The sequence below is a fragment of the Podarcis gaigeae genome (assembly GCF_964106915.1).
Source record: "Podarcis gaigeae genome assembly, chromosome: 3".
Classification (NCBI taxonomy): Eukaryota; Metazoa; Chordata; class Lepidosauria; order Squamata; family Lacertidae; genus Podarcis; species Podarcis gaigeae.
The window spans coordinates 6161100-6175086 of record NC_139680.1 but is presented as its reverse complement, the minus strand read 5'-3'; the positions used below and the strand labels follow the sequence as shown (position 1 = coordinate 6175086).

At 48.5% G+C, this 13987-nt stretch overlaps 2 protein-coding genes across 3 annotated transcripts in view; one reads left to right on the top strand and one right to left on the bottom strand.

Annotated features, from left to right (window-relative positions):
- The window catches only part of SLC1A4 (solute carrier family 1 member 4), a 308345-nt gene that overhangs the window by 50023 nt on the left and 244335 nt on the right, over positions 1-13987 (bottom strand). The window lies entirely within an intron of this gene.
- Positions 656-13987, top strand: part of SPRED2 (sprouty related EVH1 domain containing 2) — an 82261-nt gene continuing 68929 nt past the window's right edge. Inside the window, exon 1 of the mRNA XM_083730596.1 lies at positions 656-1077. Coding sequence (XP_083586722.1) covers positions 1031-1077 — 47 coding nt within the window. The 5' untranslated portion in view covers positions 656-1030. The remainder of the gene's footprint in view (positions 1078-13987) is intronic.

The window sequence follows — 13987 nt, the reverse complement described above, 5'->3', positions numbered from 1 at the left end:
ATAATGTTGTGAAAACCAATAAAAAAATTGGGGGGAAAAAAGGATATGCAATGAAATTCAACCAAGGGGAAGCGAGGAAGTCACTTAATAATAATAATAATAATTTATTATTTATACCCCGTCCATCTGGCTGGGCCTCCCCAGCCACTCTGGGCGGCTTCCATAAAAACCAAAAATACAGTAAAATATCACACGTTAACAATGTTAACAAGTGTAATTTTCAACAAGGCTATGATTTATGCTTGTTTGTCTTATGTGTTTGTTTGTTTATAATACTGTGAAAACCAATAAAAAAATTTGGAAAAAAAACCCAAAAGCTGCGACTGGTTCGCGGAGCATTCTGCACTCGCTCAGAGAAGCCCCGTCGCTGCGCCGCACGTGCCGGGACCCTGGAAGCTCCGGGGGGGGGGACACCCTTACCCACCCACCCGCGGGCCAAGGGGGAGCCCCGTTTCCCCCCGGAGATCCCGAGCCGGAGGGCGGGTCGGGCCGCGGAGCCGCGCTGGCCCCAGGCCGCCTGCCGCCCCTCTCGAGCCCCGGGAGCGCGGGAGGGAAGCGGCGCTGGCGCGGGGCCGGCCCGCCTCGCTCTCCCTCCCCGACAGCAGCTGGGCTGGGATCACGTCATCGCTTCCGCCCAGCTTCCTCCTCCTGTTGGCGGCGGCGAGAATCCAACATGGAGTAAAGGCAGCGATGGGGCTCGGACGGGGCCGCCGGCTGCTGCTGCTGCTGCCGTGGAGGAGGCGCCCGGGCGCACCGGACGACAAGGCGCCCACGCCGCGCTGCCTCCCCGCGCGCTGAGCCCGCGCTTCCTCGCCTGCCCCGACCAGGCCTTCGAGGGGGGGGCCACGGGCGACCGCCCCCCCGCCTGCCTGCCTTCTCCATCCCTGCCCCCCCAGGCGGCCTTCCCCGCCGTCCGTCCCGTCCTCCCCCCGCTCTTCCCTCGCGCGCTCCCCGCATCTCTCCCGGCGATGTGAAGCCCCGGGAAGATGAGGAAGAGGCGCGCAGCCCCCCAGGCGGCTGGCGGAGGGGGATGAGCTCCGACGGGGAGAAGATGACCGAAGAAGCCCACCCCGACGAGTAAGTGGCCGGCCGCGGGGGGGGGGGGCGGCGAGGGAAAACATCTGGCGGGGGAACATCTGGAGCGCGCGCTGCTCGGCCGGGGCATCTTCGCCCTTTCCCAAGTCTCTCTCTCCCCCCCCCCCCGACGACGCCCCCTCCTGGGTGGCGAGGCTGGGGCGGAGGGCGCCCCGCTTCTCTTTTTTTGGGGGGGGAGATGTTGCACGGCCCCCCCTCTCTGGGAAGTGGCTTTTGGGGGGGCGACTTGCGTTTCCTTCGCCGGATGTGCTGGGGGCCAATGCCCCGCGGCGCCCTCGCTCCTTCGCGGTCCGCTCTGTTCCGCGGCTCGACCCCCCCCCACGCCCCCTTCGCGTCCGCCATTGCTGCGTCGTGTTCCTCCCCCCACCACCTACCCCTCTTGAATCGCGCTCATTTGCATAACGCGTTTCCATTCATAAAAAAAGAGAGCGAGAATGCAAGCCGCCCTCCTCGGAGGCCGGGAGTCGGGGCTCTGGCCGCGGGAGAAAGAAAGCGAGCTGGGGTCGGGGGGGGGGGAGGGAGGCCGGGCTTCTGCTGCCGGGCGGATCCGGGCCCCGCCGAGGGGAGAGAGCCAGGCTTCGGCTCTCTCTTCCGCACGGCGAGGGAGGGCCCTGGGCCTGGGCCGGCGCCGAAGTTGCGCTGGGGGGGGGGGGAGCGGGTGGGCAGCAGCAGCAGCTCCCGTCGGCCTGCGAAGCTGCGCAGGGGGCGGTGTTTGTGTCCGCTTGTTACTATGCCACGCAGTCGTGTGCTTTTCTATTGCAAGCCGCCCTGCGATCCTCGGGCGAAAGGCGGCATAGGAAGTGAAATAAAAAATAACTAGCAGAAGGCGAGGCATGTCGGGCCCCCAGGCGCTGCTCGGAGCTGGTGGTTAGTGTTGCAGCGGATCGGCATTGTGTGTGTGTGTGTGTGTGTGTAAGAGTGGGAAAGTGCGTGCAAAAAAATGGGGGGTCCTTAATTAATTTAAAGCCGCCTTTTCCCTCGAAAGCTTTTTAATTTCTAGACGAATCCCGCGCTTGATCTCCGTGCAACCGCACCTCTCCTGCAAGGCACGGCTTTCCTTTGGCGAGGCGGGGCGGCCGAGGCTAGTAGTGGTGAAAGGTGACTTGCCTCAGGGACACACCTCTCTCTCTCTCTCTCTCTCTCTCTCTCTCTCTCTCTCGTTCGGCAGCGTTTCCTCCGCACCGCAGCACTTTCCCTCGGCATGTGTTTTTGTGAATAAGACGGGTTCCCGTTATTGTCACATGATCTTGACATTCATAAATCCGGTAACCTTCAGCCTTCGTTCATTCACCAACTCGCTGTCGTTGCTGCCTTGCCCTTTTCCTGAATAGGGAGAGAGAAGCAGGGGTTACACTCTCTCTCTCTCTCTCTCTCTCTCTCTCTCTCTCTCTCTCTGTGTGTGTGTGTGTGTGTGTGTGTGTAGGGGGGGACAGAGAGAGAGAAAAGGCAACCCTGCAGAATTAGGCGCCCTGGTCAAAATAGTCCTTATTGGCACCAGAAAGAGGCCTCGTTTCCATGCTGGAAATGGGAAGTGAGTCACTTTCTCTCCCCCCCCTTTCCTCCCCCCTCCTCCTTAATGCAACGTTTGATGGTCGAAGGTTTGAAGCGCACATCCGTGGAGAGGATGTTGCTGTTGCTAATTCAGCTTTGTGGAAATGGGGAGGGCGGAGGGAAAGAACAGTTCTTACATAAATCGCCCTTGCCCGTTTCTAGCTGGAGTTTGACAAGAGAGAGGCTTAGCAGTTTTGTGAATCGCCTGCTGCTTACTTTGTGATCCGTAGCTGCCGTGAAAATAATATTTAGCTGCACTTGACTGCTGCAAAATCCTCTCGGGCTTCTGGGCCTTGCAAAGGTGGAAGGAAGATTGCTTCAACATCCATCTTGCTTGTGGCTCTGCTTCCAAGGCTAATTTGAATACACGGCTGTGGTTTGTTGTTGATCCCTGAATTGAAGGGCCTGCATTGTTCCTAAGGTCTTTTGTTCTTCTGATCAAGCCTTAAACTCCTCACCTTGACAGGTTGCTGCTGTGCGGATGGGGAAAGGGCCAGAGTAAAAGCTTTTACACTGGCTTGCAGGATTCTCTCTTTTTATGGAGAAGTCTCTTCTTAGGGTGGCAAAATGAAAACTGCTCCTGGGCAACAGACAGTGTGGAAATCATGGGCCCTGCAATGATTGGCAGCTTTGTTCTGTTCTCTCTCACCCAATCCCCAAGAAGTAAGAGATAAATTCATTGCTCTTGTGGGAACAGTCTGAACTTTGGAGCTTTTTAAAAAATGTTCTGCAAACACTTACACTGTGAGAGAAAGAAACAAACTGTGCATTAGGAGTAAACCCATGCTGCAAAGTCGGGATTATATATGACCATATTTTGGGACGTGTGGCAGAGTGACTTAGAACAGCTTTGTAATGTAGTTCAGAGCTGCATTCCCCATATTGTAGATTTGGTATGAGGGTTGCAACTAGGAAAAAATGGCTGGCTTTCACCTCATAGCTTTATGTTTGTAGCTGTTTTGAACTAATTACTCCGGTGCAGCAAAGGCAAATCCCATTAAAATTTAGTTACAGCCACCCATTTTGCTCTCCTCCAAGCTGATGATGCTGGCATGCTGGTGATCAGTCCACTTGAATATGTCCACATGCAGTCCAAAGGAATAGCTCAAAGTTAGAATCCAGTGGGCATTTGTAACTAGTCGCCTTATCTGTGTGGCACCTAACCGTGAGATACCTTACATCGCACTTACTGTTTCAGCACCACCAACATCTAGAAATGCCCTTTATTCTGTGAGACCAACACAGTTGTTGCAGAATCTCCGTCCCTTTTATAGTAAGCAGTCTGATGCAAACTTATTTGGCATGCGTACAAGGATGATAAAAACAGTTGCCTAGTCCTCTCTACCAATGGCAGTGGCTATTTTGGTTTTGGCAGGGGTGGGGTGTCTGCTATAAGCAACCATTTTTAGCATCCATTTGTAGCAGGGTTGGGGAGAGTGTGGCCCTGCAGATGTTGCAGGCTAGGCTCCCATCACCCCTGACTATGGACCGTGCTGGCTGGGGCTGGGGCTTCCAACAAGATCTCTTAAGATCCCAGGCTTCCCATCATTGATTTCACAGTATGGAATGTGCAAGACTCAAAACAAAAATCCTTCCTTCTTGCAGATGGCTGCAAAATATTAGTAGCTGTAAATCAGGATAGCCAACCCTTTCCAGCACAGAGGGCCACATTGACAGTGTTTAATGAACCAGAGGGCCACAGCTAATTCGTAGGATAAATGTAACTGTAAAGGGTAAAGGGACCCCTGACAGTTAAGTCCAGTCGCGAACGACTCTGGGGTTGTGGCGCGCATCTCGCTTTACTGGCCGAGGGAGCCAACGTGTAACTGTATGCTCCAAGTATTACTTTTTGGCCTGGCCAGTGCCAAACATGTTATCTTTTTTCCTTCTAATAGTTGTATTGTAATATTAATGCAGGTGATTTGTTAGACCTGAAAATGGAAATAGCAAATTTGTGTTTCATTCCCTGCTTTCATTTATGCCATTTTTGCCATCGCTTATATTTGGGTGCATAGGGACGTGGGTGGCGCTGTGGGTTAAACAACAGAGCCTAGGACTTGCCAATCAGAAGCAACGGGGTGAGCTCCCGTTGCTCAGTCCTTGCTCCTGCCAACCTAGCAGCTTGAAAGCACATCCAAGTGCAAGTAGATAAATAGGTACTGCTCCGGCAGGAAGGTAAACGGTGTTTCCGTGCGCTACTCTGGTTCGCCAGAAGTGGCTTAGTCATGCTGGCCACATGACCCAGAAGCTGTACACCGGCTCCCTCGGCCAATAAAGCGAGATGAGCGCCGCAACCCCAGAGTTGGTCACGACTGGACCTAATGGTCAGGAGTCCCTTTACCTTTACCTTTATATTTGGATGCATGAGGATGAAGAACTAGTTTTGTAAATGCGGGGGGGGGGGGGCTGCATATTGTCTGCTTGAGCTCTAATCTGTTTATCAGGGACATCCCTGTGACGACTGCTTCTTGTTCTTCAGAACCTGAATGGTGTCTTTTCAGCACATACCGCCTTGTTCAGACATCTTGACTTTGCACAACAGGGAGAAATGTATTGGCTGTTAAAGACTATGTCTTTCTCTCTCCCCCCCCCCCCTTTTTGATTTAGCTAATACTATTATTGATGGCAGAGATTCTAGGCCATTTGCATGAATATTTACATTTGTTACGGGATTCCATGCACTTGAATACTAACCTAGGTAACTTCCTGTATCCCAGTACATTAATCGACAGTTAAGTGTGCAAGACATTTCCCTTCGGTGCATTATGTTAACCAAGGTTGAATGGGAATGGAAGTATTAAGTCTTTTTACATGCAGCTTTCTGTTAGCAATATACCATTTAAATAGCAGCTGGGGGGGGGGGGACTGAAGTTCTCCAATGATTTTAATGTACTTTCTTGTAAATGTTCAATTAACTGATTACTGTTAAGCTTTAGTTTCATTTCCTATTAGAAACAATCTTTAAAAGTAACTGATCACTGTAAGTATTACCAATGGAGACACTACCTAAAATCTTACGGATATGATCTGATATAAATATATTTTGTGCCTGCATATAAATTCTTCAGGTGTGATATTACCAGCTAGCCTAGTATGCTAAAATTGTAAAAAGTACGATTGCTAAAGCATTGCTAAAGGGTAACACTATAACACTAATATTTCCAAGGTTTACAGTTGTGGAAATACATTGTCAAAGAACAACTCCCAAAATCCATATTCTTAAGACTACCACACACAAAATCATTAATGAAATGCATATCTACATAGAAGTGGTTATTTTTCAAATAGGATTGCAGCCTGTCTAAGCAACAATAACAATAAAAATTTCTAAACACACTGTCACTGTTGATGCATTCTGAAGAAGATATTGGTGAACTGCATATTTTAAACTTCTGCCTCATTCAATTTTGCTTCAGTCTGCCTGGTTTGATCTTTTAATGTTCTGAAAGTACTCACAAGACTTCCAGAAAAGAAGGAACTATTTTTCTTCTTCCACTGAGAGGTTTCTCTGAAAAGATTTCAAGGGAAGTTGGAGTTCCTTGAAGGCTTTTTGTGGGGTTGGGGGAGGGGATCTTCAAGAAGATGATCTGACAAGTTGCGAAAAAAAGTTTCTAACAGTAAGAGATGTTTGACAGTGGAACGGACTCCCTTGGGAGATTGTGGACTATCCTTCCTTGGAGGTTTTTAAGCAGAGGATGGACGGCCATCTGTCATGGATGCTTTAGCTGAGATTTCTGCATTGCAGAGGGTTGGACTAGATGACCCTTGGGTCTCTTCCAACTCTACGATTCTATGATTACAGTGGTACCTCGCAAGACGGAATTAATTCGTTCTGCGAGTTTTTTCGTCTTGCGAATTTTTCGTCTTGAGAAGCACGGATTCCCATAGGAATGCATTGAAACCAAATTCCCATAGGAATGCATTGAAACTCGCAAGCCGTTTTCGTCTTGCGAAGCAAGCCCATAGGGAAGTTCGTCTTGCGAAGCAACTCAAAAAATGAAAAACTCTTTCGTCTTGCGAGTTTTTCGTCTTACGAGGCATTCGTCTTGCGAGGTACCACTGTAACTGGAAGAGTGGCTTGGTTAACGTTAAAGAATGAGGATTGGATGTGCATTCTAGGTTGCATTTAGAATCTTCTGCAATATCCAGAACTTCCTTTGCAGACAAATGTATGGCAGGGGCCTAAGGTATAAAGTTTGAAAGAAGATGTATTCTGAAGCAAGAGGTAAAGGTAAAGGGACCCCTGACCGTTAAGTCCAGTTGCGGACGACTCTGGGGTTGCGGCGCTCATCTCGCTTTACTAGCCGAGGGAGCCAGCATGACTAAGCCACTTCTGGCGAACCAGAGCAGCGCATGGAAACACTGTTTACCTTCCTGCCGGAGCAGCACCTACTTATCTACTTGCACTTTGACATGCTTTCGAACTGCTAGGTTGGCAGGAGCTGGGACTGAGCAACAGGAGCTCACACTGTTGCGGGGATTCGAACCGCCGACCTTCTGATCGTCAAGCCCTAGGCTCAGTGGTTTAGACCAGTGTTTCCCAACCTTGTGCCTCCAGCTGTTTTTGGACTACAATTCCCATCATCCCTTGCCACTGGTCTTGCTAGTCAGGGATGATGGGAGTTGTAGTTCAAAAACAGCTGGAGGCACAAGGTTGGGAAACACTGGTTTAGACCACAGCAAGAGAGATGTATATAAAACATCTGGATAGCTCAGTTGGTTAGAGTGTGGTGCTGATAATGCAACAGTTGCAGGTTCGATTCCCATATGGGACAGCTGCATATTTCTGCATTGCAGGAAGTTGGGAGTAGATGTTCCTCAGGGTCCCTTCCTATTCTACAATTCTATGAAAACTCTGGAATTAAAGGATATTTTTCCTTGGAAGTTGGATCCTCCTCCCCTTGTCCTGCAGTGTTAGACATCCTTTGGTCTAGTGTAAATCATGCTTTTAAGTGAAGCTGGTCATTTGTAAGCTGACCTTCACAGTTTTGCTAATTTTGTTGGGGGTACCTTTCCACCCCTTCCATTGTAAGATCAGGTGTTAGACTGCAATTCAACAGCTTGTTCCAGGGTTATTCCACTAAGCGGGAGCAGGGAACCTTTTCATCTCCTTTGTTTCCTGCCCCTCCACTCAGGTCACTTTGTCAGGTGAGGAGCCACCCCTGCCATCCCTTGCATGGCACCAGGTCACCCATTTTTTCTTTGCAGTGTGATTTGAGTTCAAGACACACTGCAGAGGAAGACCCCAGCCAATCCAAGGGGAAGCTTGAAGTCACCACTAATCAACTGAGCAGTGGTGACTTAAAGCTCTGCTTGGATCAGCTACACCCCAGAGCTCCCAGTTGGGTAGTAGCCTCATGTGACAAATTGGCATCCCTATGGAGCCCCTAATTAAGGTTTCCCACTGCTGCATTGAGGTCAGTGGCACTTCTTTGGAGTAGGTGACCTAAGGATGTCGGCCTTAGAAAATAAAATTAACCTGTTTGTGGTACTCTAATGCTGAAAGGATAAATAATCCAAAATTTCCTGTCTGTGAAATCCAAAAGATTGAAACCAGGCTTCCTCAACCTCGGCCTTCCAGATGTTTTCGGCCTACAACTCCCATGATCCCTAGCTAGCAGGACCAGTGGACAGGGATGCTGGGAATTGTAGTCTCAAAACATCTGGAGGGTCGAGGAAGTCTGATTTAAACCTTAAGTGTGCGTGGGAGTGGTGGCATTGTGGGAACATTTCTACAAATTGCCATTTAAGGCAGAAGCAAGAGCTCATGTGAGTAAATTAAGGATATAACTGATAATTAAGAATAATAAAAGTGCTTATTTTTCTTGCTAGCTGCCCACCTAGTAGCAGATCCGTCCACTGAGGGAAGAGCAGGCAAGAGGGCTGTGTCAGATCTACCTCCACTGGACCCATTGCAACATCCCTGTCATCCTTACCTGCTTTAGATTCCTGTTTTATAGGTTGTAAAACTGCCTGGTGTCGGCTTCTGTTTTGTGGTTAAGAAGGTTCTTGCTCAAGGGGATTTCCGGTGGAATAGGAAAGAAGCATGGGAGGCCAGGAAGCTGTCTCCTAAGAATAGGCTGAAGGCTGGAGCTGAGCTGGTTTGAGTCTGAAATTGCCTGCATGGGAATCAAACGTAAGTGTCCCTGAGCTCCTTGGAAGAACATGGGTAAAAGTGGAATGAAATAAATGCATGCCTCTGTATGGGACAATATGGTTTGGTTTGGTTGTTTGTCTAAGACTGGGTGAAAACTCCATGTCCCTGCCGTTGAATGCTGCTTGTAGATGAATGTTTCCTATGTATGTAATCATTTGTAGGTTTAGAAACCTAGACTTGCAATGGAAAAAAGCCCCTTGCAGGGAAAGCCCTGGAGGAGAAGGAACATAGATGGCTGTGAGGCGACAGGGACTTTCATTCTCGACAACTGATTTTCAGGGAGTAAGACTACCAAGAAGTGCCTTACACTCAAACAAGTTTGTGGAGATCATATTTTTGCTGATAAAGAGTTAAATCCAACTTTGAGCAGTGTTTTATTGCCAGCTCACTCTTAGACATAAGACATTTGTTTCAAGCTTGTGACATCGGAAGCAGAAGTATTACTGACTTGAAGTTTGCATCTCTATGATACTGGCCTAATACGGGCATAACACTGACTCCCAACAAACAGTGGTTTGCAAATTGGGAGCCAGCTGAATGAATACACCAGTGTTTCCCAACCTTAGGTCTCTAGCTGTTTTTGGACTACACTTCCCATCATCCCTGACCACTGGTCTTGCTCACTAAGTATGATGGGAGTTGTAGTCCAAAAACAGCTGGAGACCCAAGGTTGGGAAACACTGGCATTCCTCTTTTCTCTTCTTCCTTCTCACGTCAGTTTATGGAAAGATGAAGTGTCTTGATTCCAGGTTCCATAAAGTCATTTTCCTCCTGTGCACTGGCAGAGTGTGTCCCTTTTTCCTCCATTCTCTTCTGCCTCGTCCTGCACACCCAGTGCAATGATATTTTTGCTGAGCTTTTCTGCAAAGCTATGGTGGCGGCACTATGCTGCTGCTCATGACTCCCACAGAAAGCCCAGTGCGAGGGAGAAACACGACCTCAAGGGAAGGGGTCAGTGTTGGCTGCCTGATGAGCCTGCAATGATGGGAAGGGCCGTATCTGGAGCACAGCACATGCTCTGCTTGCAGAAGGCCCCAGTTTTAATTCCTGACAGCTCCAGGTGGGATGGTGATATACCCCTTTCTGAAACCTTGGAGAGCTGCAGCCGCTTTGTGAAGGTGGACCTGGTGGTCTAATTCTGTATAAGGCAGATTCCTATGAGTAAGCAAAGCCAGCATGTCTGTTCTCCTGGTCTGATGACAGGAATTGCTTTGTGATATTTCGGTACTTGTGTTAGTAATGGAACATTCTGTGAGAAAGCTGGGGTAAAATCAGTGTTAGAATCTCAGGTATATAAGCCAGGCGCAAAATGGCTTCTTAAGCCAAGGTTACAGTCACCAAAATGGAATGTCTAGTTGCCATTTTAGCTGGCCCATAAAGAAGGCTGATCGCCAAAAAATTCATGCTTTTGAATTATGGTGCTGTAGGAGACTCTTGAGAGTCCCATGGACTGCAAGAAGATCAAACCTCTCCATTCTTAAGGAAATCAGCCCTGAGTGCTCACTGGAAGGACAGATCGTGAAGCTGAGGCTCCAATACTTTGGCCACCTCATGAGAAGAGAAGACTCCCTGGAAAAGACCCTGATGTTGGGAAAGATGGAGGGCACAAGGAGAAGGGGAAGACAGAGGACGAGATGGTTGGACAGTGTTCTCGAAGCGACCAGCATGAGTTTGACCAAACTGCGGGAGGCAGTGGAAGACAGGGGTGCCTGGCGTACTCTGGTCCATGGGGTCACGAAGAGTCACTCACAACTGAACGACTAAACAACAACAGTTGCCATTTTTGGGCAAGACAGCCCTAAATTCTTAATTTCCAAATGAAGGACTGATAGTGATTGATTCTCAGTTAAACATCTGGCTAGTTCAGATGACCACCTTGAGCTAGGTTAAGAGCTTTGAAAACATAAAGAAGAAAAGTCCCATGATCCAGGGACAGTCCACGTATTATTGGCCTACTCCGACCTCTTTTTCTCTCCCCCCCTTTTTTCCAATTTTTTAAATTAAGTTTCACAAAATTATACACAAACAAAACACACAAACCTAAATCATATCCTTATTAAAATTACACTTATTGGCATTGTTAAGTGACTTCCTCGCTTTCCCTTAGTTGAATTTCCATGTATATCCTTATAACGGTTTTCCAAATCCTAATTCTTATAAACTTAACTTAGTCCAATACCATCCTTACATCTTTTCAATTCAAAATTGTACATGATAAACACTCTTTTTCTTAATGATGACTGTTCCTGCTCAAGCTGCACAGAAAAAGCATTTTGGTTCCAGAATTCATTCTGCTTGTGTAGATAAAATATAACTGATAGAATTCTAAGAGGATGTGGTATTAGCTTGCAAAAATAGTCCAGATTCAGTTATCCCCCAGGCATGCACCTCCATGGTGGAGATGTCATCTGCCATCTTGGCGCCCAGGCATCTTCACTTTGTCGCAAGTGGTTGAAAGCCAGGTGCAAAATGTGTCTGGCACCTGGCTAATTTCGAACACTGGGTAAGCAACAGACCTGTGTCTGGATATGCCCTTTTTGAATTTTTTAAAAAATAACCAATAATAGTATATGGACTTTAACGTATTTAGTCTGTGTCATGTGCTACCTCAGTGATCTTTAAAAACAGCCTAGGTAAAAGGTAAAGGTACCCCTGCCCGTACGGGCCAGTCTTGACAGACTCTGGGGTTGTGCGCCCATCTCACTCTAGAGGCCAGGGGCCAGCGCTGTCCGGAGACACTTCCGGGTCACGTGGCCAGCGTGACATCGCTGCTTTGGCGAGCCAGAGCCACACACGGAAACGCCGTTTACCTTCCCGCTGGTAAGCGGTCCCTATTTATCTACTTGCACCCGGAGGTGCTTTCGAACTGCTAGGTTGGCAGGCGCTGGGACCGAGCAGCGGGAGCGCACCCCGCCGCAGGGATTCGAACCGCCGACCTTTCGATCGGCAAGTCCTAGGCGCTGAGGCTTTAACCCACAGCGCCACCTGCAGCCTAGGCCACTCTTATTCCAAAATTGCTGATGGGGGCTGAGGGAAGAATATCCCACTTGCATTTCAATCTCTCTTACTGCTAATTTTACTTTTTTAAAAAAAATATAGTTCTAGTCTTTATTGGAAACCTCTTAGAGGTTTTATTACAATTAAGCAGTACATCAATTTTGTTCCATAAATAAAATCCTGTTGCCTGCTTGATTAATTATTGCATTGGCCTTGCCCAGCCTGTTGCCCTCCAGATGTTTTGAACTACAACTCCCAGCCTGCACTGCTGTTCCGTCAGCTCTTTTAACAACTGTAAAAACCGAACGTTAATGTGCCTTTAATGCATGGTTTTTGCTTCTGCGTGGGTGGGAGGACATAGGCTGCTGCCGTTGCTTCTCAATGACTGTTGTTGTTAGTATGTTTCCTGAGCAAGAGAACATTTCATGCGCTGCTTTTGTTCTTTGAGCTCTGGAACCAAGCGTCCGTGGATAGCAGTGAGAACAAGCGCAACAAATCTGAATATAACGTTTCTTTGCTTCAGAGGACTCCCAAAGATTGCTCTGTGTGATGTTAGTTCTATCTCTCTCTCCCAGGCAGCCCCTTCCTGTGAAATATTATCAATGGCTTTGTAGTAACAGTAATTACCCGACTGTATTTATCCTCAGGGAGCACTGGCTGTGCGGAGGGACCCCTGTTGTGCTCGCCTGTCGAGACATCAGCCTGCACTTTTAAGGCAGGAAAGGCTGTCCGGGGAAATATAAGCATGAGGTCCAGTGCCTTGCATCCAAAACAAAACAAAAATTAAGCTCCTTTTAGTTTAAATAGTGGGCACTGGGTAAGAAGAGAGTTTAAACAGGTGATCTTCGCAGTATACTTGCCTTCAAAGTTGAGATGTTTTAACTTCTGTATGTAAGGGCTTTTTGAAGTTGCATAGTAAGGAACTTGCAGGCCAGAGAGACATAACTTTTATCTAGTTAACGGTGTTATTGCAGCGCTGCAGTCCGCGGTACATATGTGTGTGTGCACGTGTATAGTCACACCTTGACACCAGGCAACTTGACCTGGAAAAAAGCATTCCTGCAATGAGGAAGGACAGAGATCACAGGTAAGGTAAAGGGACCCCTGACCATTAGGTCCAGTCGTGGCTGACTCTGGGGTTGCGACACTCATCTCACTTTATTGGCCGAGGGAGCTGGTGTACAGCTTCTGGGTCATGTGGCCAGCATGACTAAGCCGCTTCTGGTGAACCAGAGCAGCGCACGGAAACGCCGTTTACCTTCCTGCCGGAGCGGTACCTATTTATCTACTTGCACTTTGATGTGCTTTCGAAATGCTAGGTTGGCAGGAGCAGGGACTGAGCAACGGGAGCTCACCCCGTTGCGGGGATTCAAACCGCCGACCTTCTGATTGGCCTAATCCTTCCCTCTCCAGGTGTGGGTTTCTCTCCACCCCTTCCTGTGCACCACTTAAGAGTTGGAAGGTAGCCTCCCAGTTGAGCCAATGGGAATGGTGGTTTTTGATTTTTGTTTCTTTGTTTTCAAATGCCTAATTGCTCCACAAGGGAGATCTTTGGCAGGGTGGTCATATAACCCAACCAATTCACCCACCCACATGCCTTTAGCAATTAGTCAAAACCAGGGGTCAGCAGACTTTTTCAGCAGGCGGCCGGCCCACTGTCCCTCAGACCTTGTGAGGGGCAGGACTATATTTTTTTTGGGGGGGTGAACGAATTCCTATGCCCCACAAACAACCCAGAGATGCATTTTAAATAAAAGCACACATTCTACTCATGTAAAAACACGCTGATTCCTGGACCGTCTGCGGGCCGGATTGAGAAGGCAATTGGGCCGGATCCGGCCCCTGGGCCTTAGTTTGCCTACCCATGGTCAAAACAGTTATTGGAGTCATTAGAAAGCTTGTTCTTTCTCTTTAAGCATGGTCACCACATGGACAAGGAGGGATGGTCCTGTGGGCCACATCTGGTCATGGGGTAGCAGTTCCCCTCTTCTGCTTCAGAGGAACATGGAGGAGGGAACAAGCTTGTTTTCTCCTGCTCTGGAAGGTAGGATTCAAACCAGTGGCTTCACGCGCCAAGAAAGGAGATCCCAAATAAACACACGGAAAAGCTTTCTGACAGTAAGAGCTGTTCAACAGCGGAACAGTCTCCCTCAGGAGGTTGTGGACTCTCCTTCCTTGGCGGTTTGG